The sequence below is a fragment of the Nerophis lumbriciformis genome, linkage group LG03 (assembly GCF_033978685.3).
Source record: "Nerophis lumbriciformis linkage group LG03, RoL_Nlum_v2.1, whole genome shotgun sequence".
NCBI lineage: Eukaryota > Metazoa > Chordata > Actinopteri > Syngnathiformes > Syngnathidae > Nerophis > Nerophis lumbriciformis.
In genome coordinates, this window is record NC_084550.2 from 46,643,327 (window position 1) to 46,660,055 (window position 16,729).

General features: G+C 39.2%; 1 protein-coding gene across 3 annotated transcripts in view; it reads left to right on the forward strand.

Moving 5' to 3' along the window:
* Positions 1-16,729, forward strand: part of setd5 (SET domain containing 5) — a 121,868-nt gene that overhangs the window by 52,901 nt on the left and 52,238 nt on the right. For all 3 annotated transcript variants that reach the window (XM_061937876.2, XM_061937883.2, XM_061937891.2), the window contains exon 2: positions 15,221-15,502. In XM_061937876.2, coding sequence (XP_061793860.2) covers positions 15,432-15,502 — 71 coding nt within the window. In that variant the 5' untranslated portion in view covers positions 15,221-15,431. The remainder of the gene's footprint in view (positions 1-15,220; positions 15,503-16,729) is intronic.

Sequence of the window (16,729 nt, forward strand, 5' to 3'; positions counted from 1 at the left end):
AAATTCCCTGAAAAAAGTGCAGTTTAAAAATGTACTACTCTCAAGGGGCTATTTTCAAGAAGTATATACAAAACCCAAAACTTTTTGCAAATCCTTTTCAACTGATGAGCATTCCTCAACTTTCTAAGTCTTTTTTGCCACTTGTGTCAGCTTTTTTGAAACATGTTGCAGGCATCAAAATCCAAATGAGCTAATATTTGCAAAAAATAACAAAGTTTTCCAGTTTGAACGTTAAGTATCTTGTCTTTGCAGTGTATTCAATTGAATATGGGTTATAAAGAATTTGCAAATCATTGTATTCTGTTTTTATTTACCGTACCATTCGTTCAACGTGCCAACTTCACTGGTTTTGTAGATATCAATTATTTTGAATTTGTATATCTTTCCGCAGGAGTACACTTTTACAAAAGTTTCCCTTCATTTTTGAAAACGTCATTAAAAAAAACTTTTACACATATCCTTTTGTTCATGTGTTAAAGATAAAGATGTTCCGATCAGAGTTTCACACTGCCGATTTCGATCACCCATGAGTGAAATTGGCCAGTACTAAGAGGGTGGCTTGATCCATAAATTAGTTGTGTTGATACCAAGGGTAGTAGAAGTATAGGATCAATACTACTGATTAGATTGATATTTTCATTTTCTTAACATCATTTTTCTTTTTCTTTTTTAACGTTTACAAATGCTGGACACAGGAGGACTTGGAGGGCTAAAACCAAAGGATTAGATGAGATTAGATTTCTTTATTTGTACCCAGAGGTAAATTTGGCTCGCAGTGAGAGACATTCATACAAAACAGTATGATAAATAAATAAAAACAACAGTAAAATAGCTACACAAATTGCCGTCATCCCCATTGTCATTCAATGCTGCCTCATAAAGTGCATTTCTTTTTTTCGTTCTTTCTTATTTTTTTACGAACATGGACACACCTACAGTATAATACATCACACAATTTCATATAATTTCACTTTACATCATGTCCGAAAAGGAGTAGGAAGAAGAAAAGCTTATTTAATCCTACCCCTTTCCCACTTCAGAGCGTTTACAAATACATACGTTCATTTACGGACTTCTTTTTGTAGCACAATGACATCCGTGAATGATTAATACAGCAGTTTTTGTAATAAATAATTAAGTCAGTCATGATAAACATACTGAGATGAAGAATATCCCATTTTCAATAAATTTGACGGTGTTTCTCATAATTCTTCTTCTTTGTACTTTGTAAGCACTATTCATTTGAACAACCTCTTAAAGGGGAACATTATCACAATTTCAGAATGGTTAAAACCATTAAAAATCAGTTTCCAGTGGCTTATTATATTTTTCGAAGTTTTTTTCAAAATTTTACCCATCACGCAATATCCCTAAAAAAAGCTTCAAAGTGCCTGATTTTAACCATCGTTATAAACACCCGTCCATTTTCCTGTGACGTCACATAGTGAACACAAACAAACATGGCGGAAAGAACAGCAAGCTATAGCGACATTAGCTCGGATTCAGACTCGGATTTCAGCGGCTTAAGCAATTCAACAGATTACGCATGTATTGAAACGGATGGTTGTAGTGTGGAGGCAGGTAGCGAAAACGAAATTGAAGAAGAAACTGAAGCTATTGAGCCATATCGGTTTGAACCGTATGCAAGCGAAACCGACGAAAACGACACAACAGCCAGCGACACGGGAGAAAGCGAGGACGAATTCGGCGATCGCCTTCTAACCAACAATTGGTATGTGTTTGTTTGGCATTAAAGGAAACTAACAACTATGAACTAGGTTTACAGCATATGAAATACATTTGGCTGATCTGTCCAGTTTTAGAGTTGATGTCAGCAGGCCAGGGAAGCTAGGGTCGATAGTCTTCTCTTGATCATCTTCGGTGGCATAAGGGACGGTGTGAGCCAAGACATCCAGGGGGTTTAGCTCACTCGTCTGCGGGAACAAACTGCCGCCATTGCTTGCCGTGCTACCGAGGTCCTTTGTCCCTGAATTGCTCACATACTGCGGCAGATTCAATGGGGGTCTGGCGGCAGATTTCTTTGACTTTATCGTTGGAAATGCATCTGCTTTGAGTGTCGCAGGATATCCACACATTCTTGCCATCTCTGTCGTAGCATAGCTTTCGTCGGTAAAGTGTGCGGAACAAACGTCCAATTTCTTGCCACTTTCGCATCTTTGGGCCACTGGTGCAACTTGAATCCCGTCCCTGTTCGTGTTGTTACACCCTCCGACAACACACCGACGAGGCATGATGTCTCCAAGGTACGGAAAACAGTCGAAAAAATAGAAAATAACAGAGCTGATTTGACTCTGTGTTTGAGAAAATGGCGGATTGCTTCCCGATGTGACGTCACGTTGTGACGTCATCGCTCCAAGAGCGAATATTAGAAAGGCGTTTAATTCGCCAAAATTCACCCATTTAGAGTTCGGAAATCGGTTAAAAAAATATATGGTCTTTTTTCTGCAACATCAATGTATATATTGACGCTTACATAGGTCTGGTGATAATGTTCCCCTTTAAACTGGATCATATCAGTACATTGTTTAACTTCTTTACTTAATCCACTCACTGATATGCTAAAGGTTTTTAGTGTTGTACGAACATACAAATGTTTTAAATTAGATTTTCCTCTAAGGTTATATTTCTCCTCTTTAATTGAGAAGAATTGTTGTACATTCTTGGGTAGCAGCTTGTAGTTTGCTTTGTACGTAATTTTAGCTGTTTGCAATTTTACCAAATAATCGAACTTCAATATTTTTGACTCAATTCATTTATTATGTTAAGTGGCTTTTAGTTTTTAGTTATGTACTATTGACTTTATTTGGATCAAACAATTGTATGTAATGAAGGAAAATAAAGAACTAATTTAAATATTGGATTTTTTTTACTGTCAATAGCACTCACCATAATTACATTGAAAATATGACGGTTAATACATGTGATTGGTACTGGTAATGGTATCAGCCGATTTCACTTATGGATGATCGGCATTGTAATCGGCAGCCTGAAATTCTGATTGGAACATCCCTACTCTGGTGTTTGTGGCGCACACAGCGGTTGTTCGATTCCCATTCCTAATGAGGAGGAAGTGTCAGTCGCCATGCTAACGACAGTGCAGCGTGAGTCCTTGCCGACAATAGAATTGGAATACAATGGTTTGTTTGTTTGATGTGTGTGTTATGCAAAATTAAAAAGTGGTCAGCATTTAGAAATGAAGTCACATGTTGGTGTGACCCAGTATAAGACCACCTTGAGTAGTGGTGCTATTTGACTTTGTTTAACATGCAAATGTAAGTGTTTGTCTGTGGACAGGTAAAACTGAGCTTTTTGGTTTGGGTCGTATTTGTTCCCATTATCTCACCTTTTTGAATCTTATCTAACGACAGCAAAAACTTACTGACTGACTGGTGATTCTTTCATCGGGTTTAGTGGTAGATGCACATGCTTGTAACACACACAAGCAATCAAACATGTATAATGTTTCTTGGGCACCGTCTGTTTGTTGATTCTTCTAAAGATAATTTACATGCACTGACACCCCAAAGGGAATAAGCGGTAGAAAATGGATGGATGGATGGATGGATGACATTACATTGACTATGCTCTGCTTGTCTCCTTGGAGTCGCACTACTATTTAGCCATCCTGCTAAATAGAGTCTGGAAACACTTTTTCATCAAGAGCCAGTGTTCTGGTGAGACGTGCGCCCTTTTGGAATTCATCCACCCCCTGTTCCCGTGTATGAATCTAGGGAATGTGGAAACGGGGGATACAGATTCAGTTTTTTCCCATATATACAAAACCAGTGAAGTTGGCATGTTGTGTAAATAGTAAATAAAAACAGAATGCAATGATTTGCAAATCCTTCTCAACTTATATTCAATTGAATAGACTGCAAAGACAAGATATTTAATGTTCCAACTGAGAAACTTGTTTTTTTTTTGCAAACAATCGTTAACTTAGAATTTAATGGCAGCAACACAGTGGAAAAAAATTGGCACAGGCATTTTTACAACTGTGTTACATGGCCTTTCCTTTGAACAACTCTCAGTAAACGTTTGGCAACTGTGGAGACCAATTTTTGAAGCTTTTCAGGTGGAATTCTTTCCCATTCATTTTTGCTTGATGTACAGCTTAAGTTGTTCAACAGTCTGGGGTGTCCGTTATGGTATTTTAGGCTTCATAATGCGCCACACATTTTTTAAAGGGAGACAGGTCTGGACTACAGGCAGGCCATTCTAGTACCCGCGCTCTTTTACTATGAAGCCACGCTGTTGTGCAGAATGTAGCTTGGCATTGTCTTGCTGAAATAAGCTGGGGTGTCCATGAAAAAGACGTTGCTTGGATGGCAACGTATAAATGATAAATGATAAATGGGTTGTACTTGTATAGCGCTTTTCTACCTTCAAGGTACTCAAAGCGCTTTGACACTACTTCCACATTTACCCATTCACACACACATTCACACACTGATGGAGGGAGCTGCCATGCAAGGCGCTAACCAGCACCCATCAGGAGCAAGGGTGAAGTGTCTTGCCCAGGACACAACGGACATGACGAGGTTGGTACTAGGTGGGGATTGAACCAGTGACCCTCGGGTTGCGCACGGCCACTCTTCCACTGCGCCACGCCGTCCCGTTGCTCCAAAACCTGTATGTACCTTTCAGCATTAATAGCGCCTTCACAGATGTGTAAGTTACCCATGCCTTGGGTACTAATACACCCCCATACCATCACTGACCACTTTGCGCCTATAACAATTCGGATGGTTCTTTTCCTCTTTGGTCCAGAAGACACAACGTCCACAGTTTCCAAAAACAATGTGGACTTGTCAGACCACAGAACACTTTTCCACTTTGCATCAGTCCATCTTAGATGAGCTTGGGCTCAGCGAAGCAGGCAGCGTTTCTGGGTGTTGTTGATAAATGGCTTTGGCTTTGCATAGTAGAGTTTTAACTTGCACTTACAGATGTAGTGACAAACTATAGTTACTGACAGTGGTTATCTGAATTCTTCCTGAGCCAACGTGGTGATATCCTTTACACACTGATGTCGGTTTTTGAATCTGTACCGCCTGGGGGATCAAAGTCACGGGCATTCAATGTTGGTTTTCGGTCTTGCCGCTTACGTGCAGTGATTTCTCCAGATTCTCTGAACGTTTTGATGATATTACAGACCGTAGATGATGAAATCCCTAAATTCCTTGCAATAGCTCGTTGAGAAATGTTCTTAAACTGTTGGACAATTTGCTCATGCATTTGTTCACAAAGTGGTGACCCTCGCCCCCATTCTTGTTTGTGAATGACTGAGCATTTCATGGAAGCTGCTTTTATACCCAATCATGGCACCCACCTGTTCTCAATCAGCCTGTTCACCTGTTGGATGTTCCAAATAAGTGTTTGATGAGCATTCCTCAACTTTCTCAGTCTTTTTTGCCACTTGTGCCAGCTTTTTTGAAACATGTTGCAGGCATCAAATTCCAAATGAGATAACATTTACCAAAAAAAAACAAAGTTTACCAGTTCGAACGTTAAGTATCTTGTCTTTGCAGTCTATTCAATTGAATGCACGTTGAACATTTCCCCTCGGGGATTAATAAAGTATTTCTGATTCTGATCTGAAAAGGATTTGCAAATCATTGTTTTCTGTTTTTATTTGCGATTTATACAACGTGCCAACTTCACCGGTTTTGGGTTTTGTATTTTTACTTCATTTACAAACCTTCACACGATATTCACATTTTTGGAGTTTCACACACACTCTCTCACACACACACACACACACACACACACACACACACACACACACACACACACACACACACACACACACACACACACACACACACATATATATTTGTATTATTATTATTTTTATTTTGCAATACAGTAACACTTCAGCTTCCAGCTTATTGAACTGCTTCCATTTCCTGCAATCATGTTCCACAAAACATTAACTATGTTTGTTTTAAAATGAAGAGTTTGAGGTCTAAACAACAGGTTTCTGTAGTTAGTCTGCACGCACACGGAGCAAGAGACCCATTGAGGAGTAAAAAGTTAGCGGTCACAGGGTTTCCCTTTAATGTGGCGCGCCGCCACAGCATTTTCATTACCGCCACAGCTTGAATTTTTAAAAATTTTTTCACTTGAAAACAAATTAAAGTAATATAATATATTGTAGCTCCTAGAAGAAATCACACAAAGTCCAACGGTATTTTTAAATTTTACTACCAATATTATGATAACAGTGCAATTCCAACAGGTTTTGTTACCATGGGAAAAGCTGACATCTAATCCAAACCACACAAACATAAAACATTAACACTAGCTGGTTACAGTATACATTTGTATATATACAGTATATAGCTTATTTTGTGCGCTTTATTGACCAGGGATGTACCAAAAACCGCGCTGCCGAAACCGGATGTAAAAATAATGCACGCCATTATCTGGAGCGTTGTGAGCATGTCTGCAATGTGGACGTACTTTTAATATACAATATTTTTCGGACTATAAGGTGCACTTAAAATCCTTTCATTGACAGTGCGCCATATAACCTGGTGCGCCTTATGTACGGAATCATTCTGGCTGTTCTTACCGACCTTGAATCTACTTTATTTGGTACATGCTGTAATGATAAGTGTGACCAGTAGATGGCAGTCACACTTAAGAGATACATGTAGACTGCAACATGATGCCAGTAAACACCACCAAAACTTTAAACGGTGCATTGAGAATATGGAACATTACAAATGATGCTCAAAAATCTGTCACAATGTTTTAGTACGACTTTGGTAAGCTGTCAAGTCGCACTGCTTGATGGATTGTTGGCGCATTACGGCTACCGTAGTCAGGCATGCTGTGTTTCAACATACGGGTATTATTATGGTGTGTGTATATAAGGACCACAAAATGACACCTAATAGCAGACATTATCTGGCGTTCTGTTTCGCAATATTATGCAAAAGCAACCTTTCTTGCCTTCTGGTACCTGCTGATCTGTATTTGGGATCTGCATAAGTCCTGACAATCTGCGCGCGTTCGCCATTGTAGTCAGTGTCGACACAGTAGTCGATAAGCATCTTCTTTTTCTTTATCTTCTTGTTATGGGACATTCATCCTCCGTTGTTGCCATTTCTAATATAAAGTAGTGTAAAGTTCTTACTCATATCTGTCAGGAGACTCGCTAAGGAAGCGTTAAAACATACCGGTGTAGTGAGTCTACATTATTCACCCAAAGAACTTTAGTTATTAGAGAGTTCCGGTCGGACGTTTTTTCACGGGACACATTTCCGGCGTTGTTGTTGCACCAGTGAGCCACGGATGAGAAGATGCTCCTCCGTTATTGATTGAAGTCAAGTCTGAATGTCATTAAAACAATTAGCTCAATCTTTGGACACTTCCTCCACTCCCGTCCTTGCACTCTACACCGCTACAACAAAGATGTCGGGGAGAAGATGCTGTCGAAGTGGAGCCACGAAAATAAGACCGTAAAGTCCCTTAACACGAGTACATTCTATAATAGCACCAGGAGAAAGTTTTTTGTTTTTAACAAAAAAGTTATAAAAAGTCTCTCGACACTTGAAAAAAACACTGTATAATAAGCAGCAACAATCGAAAGTATGGCAAAACAATACAAATATATATATATTATATATTTATATATACATATATATATATACCGTGTTTTTCGGACTATAAGTCGCAGTTTTTTTCATAGTTTGGCCGGGGGTGCGACTTATACTCAGGAGCGACTTATGTGTAAAAATTATTATCACATTACCGTAAAATATCAAATAATATTATTTAGCTCATTCACGTAAGAGACTAGACGTATAAGATTTCATGGGATTTAGCGATTAGGAGTGACAGATTGTTTGGTAAATGTATAGCATGTTCTATATGTTATAGGTATTTGAATGACTCTTACCATAATATGTTACGTTAACATACCAGGCACGTTCTCAGTTGGTTATTTATGCCTCATATAACGTACACTTATTCAGCCTGTTGTTCACTATTCTTTATTTATTTTAAATTTTCTTTCAAATGTCTATTCTTGGTGTTGGGTTTTATCAAATAAATTTCCCCAAAAAATGCGACTTATACTCCAGTGCGACTTATATGTTTTTTACCTTCTTTATTATGCATTTTCGGCAGGTGCGACTTATACTCCGGTGCGACTTATACTCAGAAAAATACGGTGTGTATATATATATATATATATATATATGTATATATATATATATATATATATACAGGTAAAAGCCAGTAAATTAGAATATTTTGAAAAACTTGATTTATTTCAGTAATTGCATTCAAAAGGTGTAACTTGTACATTATATTTATTCATTGCACACAGACTGATGCATTCAAATGTTTATTTCATTTAATTTTGATGATTTGAAGTGGCAACAAATGAAAATCCAAAATTCCGTGTGTCACAAAATTAGAATATTACTTAAGGCTAATACAAAAAAGGGATTTTTAGAAATGTTGGCCAACTGAAAAGTATGAAAATGAAAAATATGAGCATGTACAATACTCAATACTTGGTTGGAGCTCATTTTGCCTCAATTACTGCGTTAATGCGGCGTGGCATGGAGTCGATGAGTTTCTGGCACTGCTCAGGTGTTATGAGAGCCCAGGTTGCTCTGATAGTGGCCTTCAACTCTTCTGCGTTTTTGGGTCTGGCATTCTGCATCTTCCTTTTCACAATACCCCACAGATTTTCTATGGGGCTGAGGTCAGGGGAGTTGGCGGGCCAATTTAGAACAGAAATACCATGGTCCGTAAACCAGGCACGGGTAGATTTTGCGCTATGTGCAGGCGCCAAGTCCTGTTGGAACTTGAAATCTCCATCTCCATAGAGCAGGTCAGCAGCAGGAAGCATGAAGTGCTCTAAAACTTGCTGGTAGACGGCTGCGTTGACCCTGGATCTCAGGAAACAGAGTGGACCGACACCAGCAGATGACATGGCACTCCAAACCATCACCCAACCATGCAAATTTTGCATTTCCTTTGGAAATCGAGGTCCCAGAGTCTGGAGGAAGACAGGAGAGGCACAGGATCCACGTTGCCTGAAGTCTAGTGTAAAGTTTCCACCATCAGTGATGGTTTGGGGTGCCATGTCATCTGCTGGTGTCGGTCCACTCTGTTTCCTGAGATCCAGGGTCAACGCAGCCGTCTACCAGCAAGTTTTAGAGCACTTCATGCTTCCTGCTGCTGACCTGCTCTATGGAGATGGAGATTTCAAGTTCCAACAGGACTTGGCGCCTGCACACAGCGCAAAATCTACCCATGCCTGGTTTACGGACCATGGTATTTCTGTTCTAAATTGGCCCACCAACTCCCCTGACCTTAGCCCCATAGAAAATCTGTGGGGTATTGTGAAAAGGAAGATGCAGAATGCCAGACCCAAAAACGCAGAAGAGTTGAAGGCCACTATCAGAGCAACCTGGGCTCTCATAACACCTGAGCAGTGCCAGAAACTCATCGACTCCATGCCACGCCGCATTAACGCAGTAATTGAGGCAAAAGGAGCTCCAACCAAGTATTGAGTATTGTACATGCTCATATTTTTCATTTTCATACTTTTCAGTTGGCCAACATTTCTAAAAATCCCTTTTTTGTATTAGCCTTAAGTAATATTCTAATTTTGTGACACACGGAATTTTGGATTTTCATTTGTTGCCACTTCAAATCATCAAAATTAAATGAAAAACATTTGAATGCATCAGTCTGTGTGCAATGAATAAATATAATGTACAAGTTACACCTTTTGAATGCAATTACTGAAATAAATCAAGTTTTTCAAAATATTCTAATTTACTGGCTTTTACCTGTATATATATTATATATGTATATATATTATATATGTATATACATGCGTGTATATAATTCCTGCTTGTGTCGCATGAAAAAGCAACATGTTGAAAAGCTCATAGACATTATTGTTCAAAGAGCGTGTTCTGCAGAAGATGGTTTGACTTGAACAGAAAGGTAACAATGTCAGCAGGTGTGTCTAGAAGACCGAGCAAGACAGCTTCTTGAGAGACCGGCGTCCATGCTTTTTCATTTTGTGTGGACGCCCCTCCCTCCTGGACTGCAAAATGGCTGCTCTGTTCTATTGGAAGTGAAGAATCTGTTAGGCCTGCTGGTAATTTGAGCCTGCTGTTCAAGGCCAGAGCAATGAACAAAGACGGGGGAGAGGAGCAAGAGTGCTGAAGAAATGCTTCCCTTGTGGAAAAACTTCCATCGTTAACTTTTTTTTTTTTTTTTTTTACAAGTGGTACAAATAGTATTTCCTTTTGGAAAGTTCACAGGAGAAAGGTCAGCCCTCTTCCATAATGGTTCATGGCCAAAGAGGTCGAACATGATGGAAGCATATCTAAAATCCCCCAGTGGGAATCCAGCACAGAATACTTAAAGGGGACCTGTTATGCAAAACCAATAACCATTCATCCATCCATCCATTTTCTACCGCTTATTCCCTTTGGGGTCACGGGGGGCGCTGGAGCCTATCTCAGCTACAATCGGGCGGAAGGCGGGGTACACCCTGGACAAGTCGCCACCTCATCGCAGGGCCAACACAGATAGACAACATTCACACTCACATCCACACACTAGGGCCAATTTAGTGTTGCCAATCAACTTATCCCCAGGTGCATGTCTTTGGAAGTGGGAGGAAGCCGGAGTACCCGGAGGGAACCCACGCAGTCACGGGGAGGACATGCAAACTCCACACAGAAAGATCCCGAGCCCGGGATTGAACCCAAGACTACCAATAACCATAATTGGCTAAAATTATATTTTTTATACTTGTATCGCGCAACCCAAGTGACAGTCATGTGACTATCCTTGCATATTTCCCATATCAGTGTGTCATGTCAACTAGCTCATTATTTCTGTGTGAAAGCTCCAAAACATTCACACATATGGTTTTCTACACCAAAATCCATCTATTTATTCTTAAACTTCTTCTCCAGATTTTGGCGCGCTCTACCTTCCACATTTTTCACCCGATCCAAACAGTTCCAACTTCAAACTGTTCCGCCTATTCAGGAATCGTGGGCTTTCCCTTAACACATTCCCAAAATTCCCAGATTTCCCAGAATTCCAGGTTTTCCGGGACATTTTTCCCATTCAAACTTCCACCATTTCCACAATTTTCAACCTATTGAAACCATTCCACCTTCAACACAATCCACCATTCTGGGAATTCAAATTATCATTTTTCCAAGTTCAAAAAAATTCCAGGATTTTCCAGAATTCCTGCTTTTCCAAAGCCCTATTTCCACCCTTTTTTCTGGCGACTACTCCTTCCACATTTTTCAATGCATTTCAACCGTTCCACCGTCAAATTATTCCTCTTAATCAGGTCAAAAAACGAAGTTGTTTTTTGAACTGGAAAAACTTCCGGTTTTCCCGAAATTCCAGGAAATCCGTAGTACCATTTCTCAATTAAACATGTTACTACTTCAACATTTCTCGACCGTTTTGATAAATTCCAACACCAACCATTTCAACTCATTCAGAACATTCAAGGTTTTTTTTTTACCATTTTCAAAAAAATTCCCGCTTTTCCCGAAATTACTAATTTTTTTAAAATTCCCATTTAGAGCAATGGGACATTCTTCTGATTCAAACCGTTCCAACTTCAAAATATTCAGCCTGTTCAGGAATTGTGTGCTCTTTTTCAACAATTCTAAAAAAATTCCAGGACTTCAGTTCAACTTCAGCATTGGAGCATTCACATGCAATTCCTTCAGGAATTGCCTCATTTAGTTTACCATTAAGGTTAATTTTAAAATCCATAAAACAAATGTAATGCTTTAATAGGATGTTGGGTATCAAATAATGTATGCTGTATTATTATGAACTACTTTGTATGATTTATTATCATGTATTTTTAAATGAATACCGACTTAAGAGCATATGAGAGGTTTTCTGTCAGAAAACAGACTATTTTCTGAAGGAAATGAATGTAAACCACTAATAAAATCCTCAATTAGTTGAATTTCAACCAAAAACATCCCAAATGTTTTCTATGTGCACCACTTGCCCTGTGGTATTTACCATCATTTTCCTGCCTTCTCATGGCTTCACGTTGTGAACGTGTGATCATTTTGAGCACCGTGATGAGGCAAACCATGTACAAGTAGGAATGGGAAGGAGGAGGTTATATTGTGTGCTTGCTCGAGTGGAAGATGCAGCTGGAGGAGTGTGGGTCAGTGTTTCACAGTGGAGTCCTCATGGTGGTGTCACATGACAGAGGGCCAAACCTCCTGTTGGATGACTCATCCCTCCAGGCAGCTAAGACTAAGGCTCCTCCTGCTGGTTGTCCCTGTTAGTGCAGCTAAATGACATTTGTTTAAAAAAAAAAAAGATGATTGTTTTGGTTTTCTACTAATTTATTGAATGGAAATTCAGTTTTGTTGCCATTTGAACTTTCCGCTGCCTTTTAATACCTCTTCTCCAACCGATGCGATCAGTTTTTGAAGCCATGCTCGTCTTCTATCCTTGTCAACACCAACGGCGTGGCGAAGTTCGTAGAGTGGCCGTGCCAGCAATCGGAGTGTTGCTGGTTACTGGGGTTCAATCCCCACCTTCTACCATCCTAGTCACGTCCGTTGTGTCCTTGGGCAAGACACTTCCCCCCTTGCTCCTGATGGCTGCTGGTTAGCGCCTTGCATGGCAGCTCCCGCCATCAGTGTGTGAATGTGTGTGTGAATGGGTGAATGTGGTAATACTGTTAAAGCGCTTTGAGTACCTTGAAGGTAGAAAAGCGCTATACAAGTATAACCCATTTATTTATTTATTTAACCAGAAAAATGTGCACACTCTGCAAAAAAATGAATTAAGGGCTGGGCAATGCCGCCTCAAGATAAAGTCTCCGATTTTTTTTTTTTTTTTTTTACAAAACGATTAGTAGAAATGACCAGGGTTAGGGTTATGTGAATCTATGGGCACTTAATGATTTGATCCGATTCCTGGGGTGACGATTCTGTTCAGGAAACAATTTGATTCAATGCCATTCTTGATTCAAACTGATTTTTGTGTTTTCTTTTTTGTTTTTTTTATTGACATCCTATAGACATTCCTATCCATTGCATCATACTTGCATACATCACACATCTATTGTCTGCCATAAATGTCAAAATAATATATTTTTTGTTTATATCCCAACGATGCCACCACCCCCCCCAAAAGAAAAACAAAAAGAGAAAAACAGCACAAAAAAACCAAACCAAAGTAATAATAATATTAACAAATAAATACATAATAATTAATAAATAAATAAATAATACAAAATAAAAGAATATAAACAAAGAGTAAATAAATAAATAGAAAAATAAACTATAAACATATAGTGAGTAATCTTTTTTAAACAGTACAATCACTAATTCGAGAAAATAAACTTGATTCTTGATTTTTTTCGCAATAAATTATTTGGGAGCATAATTATAATAAAACTTTTACAAAACAGATTGCAGGTCAGAAAAGCTACTTCTGGTTGCATGTAAATAGCAAAAGAAACATATTTTTATTTGTTGTTTTTTTTCATTTAATTTAAAATCGAATTTTGAAATCATAAATCAATTTAGAATCAAGATGAAAAAGAATTGCGATTCGAATAAATCTATTTTTTGGTGCACCCCTAGAAATGGCAGAAATAATGGATCAAAACCATAACAAAAGTAAGGAAACATATTTGTTTACATTCACATTAAAAGCTTTAGAATTTTTTTTTTTTTTTTTTTAAATATTACTAGTCCCCCTAGACCAGTGGTTCTTAACTTTGTTGGAGGTACTGAACCCCACCAGTTTCATGTGCGCATTCACCGAACCCTTCTTTAGTGAAAAATAAAATGTTTTTTTTTCAAATTCAAGACAAATGTATATGTTTTTGGTAACACTTTAGTATGGGGAACATATTCTAAGTAACAAAGACTTAATTTAGAGTTTTTTGGACACTAGGGGAACATATTCTAAGTAACAAAGACTTAATTTAGAGTTATTTGGTTAGGGTTAGGGCCAGGGTTAGAGGGTTAGGGTTATGATAAGGCCATGCCGAATAAGGCATTAATAAGTACTTAATAATGACTAGTTAAGAGCCAATATGTTACTAATTTGCATGTTAATAAGCAACTAATTAATGGTGAATATGTTCCCCATACTAAAGTGTTACCATGTTTTTTTACAGGTGCACAAAATGAACCGTGCATGAACATCACCTTGTTCAAAGAACAAAAAAAACAGTGCATAAACTCACAACAAATTACACACCTGCAAATCAGTCTGACTTCTGCTGTTGCCGTATCCATAATATGCCGATAGGGAGAAGCTTTTATTTACACGATGAGTCGGGTGTGTCTTGACCTCCGCCGAACCCCTAGGGTTCGATCGAACCTAGATTAAGAACCACTGCCCTAGACCCACTATTTGAATTTGTTTCGGCCTATTCCACTCATATATGTATCTTAATAGGCAGCATAAAACCCTCATCATAACATCCCTATGTCTTACACTTAAACAGGATATGTGTAAATGTTTAAAAAAAAAAAAAAAAAAAAATTTAAAGGGAAATTTTTGTACTCCTCCAGAAAAAAAATCTCTAACATCTGTATCAAGTTCAAAGGGTTGATATTTATATACTAATTGAAAATATCCCCCAGAGAAATTCACTGTACATTTTTTCACCCTGCTTCTGAAGATAATTGGAATCGAGAATAGTTGGGAACTGGAATCGAAACAAAAAACGAGAATTGTCCAAATTGAAACAATGCCCAACTGTACTTGCTTTACTGCGGCAACAAGTTGGCGAGCTCCGTGTTTTTTGATGATGTATTTATTTAATTCAATGAATATCATCCACGCCTACTTAGCACTGTCCTTCACACTAGTGTTCTTCCTTACCATGCTATGAAAAACAAAGTTATGTCCATCTCAGGCTATAAGCTAATGATTGCAAGAAAAAACAGGTGTTTTGTTTGGCTTTCATGGGGTTCACTGTGGCATTTGCTACACCAACAAGCGTTGGGGAGGCTCGTTAGCCCAATTTTTGCTTGCACCCTATAACAATTAGCTGAGCGAAAGCTCGTATCGCAAAAAAACTGGTAAAGCGATTGTCCCATATTAATGTTGTCATAGTGGTGTCAGCCTTATCTGTCCTACATAAGTCTATCAGTCTTTCAAGTCCCTGTTCTTTTGTCCTCAGGTCCCCCATGACCGTAAGCCGTGGGCTACGGCTCAGCGGCGCCCCACCATTGGAGTGGTTTGTCACTGTAGTGGGAGCCCTGTGATTTCTCTATCCACCGGCAAAACCCCACCACCTCCCCTCCCCCCTCCCATCCTGTCCCTTCCATCCCCCGCCCCCCTCCCCGTCCCCCCTCTTCCCCTCCACCCCAAGCATCGCCGTGCTGGACGTCATGAGCATAGTAATCGCTCCTGGAGTCAACACACCTGAGACGTCTTACACAGAAATGGCTGCTGGATCAGAGTAAGTTGTCACTTCAAACACGCCGTAATCTACTTCTACTCTAGAAACCCTCTACAAAAAATGATTTTATTCATTATTTATCTGACAGATGCAACCAAATGTTTCCTCTCGTGATCACTTCTCAACTGTTATGGGCTGGGCGCGTGTGTGGGTTGGGGTGGTTGAGATTGGGTTAATAACTAGGCGAGGGATATTCAAGGGCCACAATTCCAGTATTAGTCTTATTTTGTATATTCCTGAGAACCAGAGTCCTCTACCGTAGACCTTTAAATTTACTCTATTTATTTTGTCAGAGTTACAAGAGCGTTGTGCTGTTTTTAAGGACAAAAAAGCGGCCCTATTTTTCGGACCATAGAGCGCACCGGATTATAAGGCGCACTGCCGACGAGCGGGTCTAGTCAGGTCTATTTTCATACAAAAGGCTCAACGGATTATAAGGCGCATTAAAGGGGTCATATTAGGATTTTTTTCTAAATTGAAAACGCTTCCTTGTGGTCTACATAACATGTAATGGTGGTTCTTTGGTCAAAATGTTGCATATATGATGTTTTACAGACCATCTTCAAGCCGCTCTCTGACAGTCGCTTCAGGATGCGCCGTTTTGTGGGCGGTCTTATCTACGTGGCTCACTTTCGGCAACGTCTTCTCCCCGTCATCTTTGTTGTAGCAGTGTAGCGTGCAAGGACGGGAGTAGGAGGAAGTGTCAAAAGATGGATCCAACTGTTTTAATGCCATTCAGACTTTACTTCAATCAATAACGGAGCAGCGTCTCCTCATCCGTGGCTCACTAGTGCAATAACAACACCGGAAATGTGTCCCGTGAAAAACCGTCCGACCAGAACTCTCTAATAACTAAAGTTCCTTGGGTGAATAATGTAACTCACTACACCGGTATGTTTTAGCGCTTTCATGGCGAGTTTACTGACAAATATAAGTAAGAACTTACACTACTTTATATTAGAAATGGCAACAGCAGAGGATGAATGTCCCATAACAAGAAGATAGAGGAAAAAAAAGCAAATTATCGGCTATGGTGTCGGCACAGACTACAAAGGCGGACGCGCGCGCACATTTTCAGGACTTATGCAGATCCCAAATACAGATCAGAAGGTAAGAGAAGTTGCTTTTGCATAATATTGCGAAACAAAACTCCAGATAATGTCTTACCTTATACAAACACCATAGAAATACTCGTATGTTGAAGCACAGTACAATCCATCAAGCGGT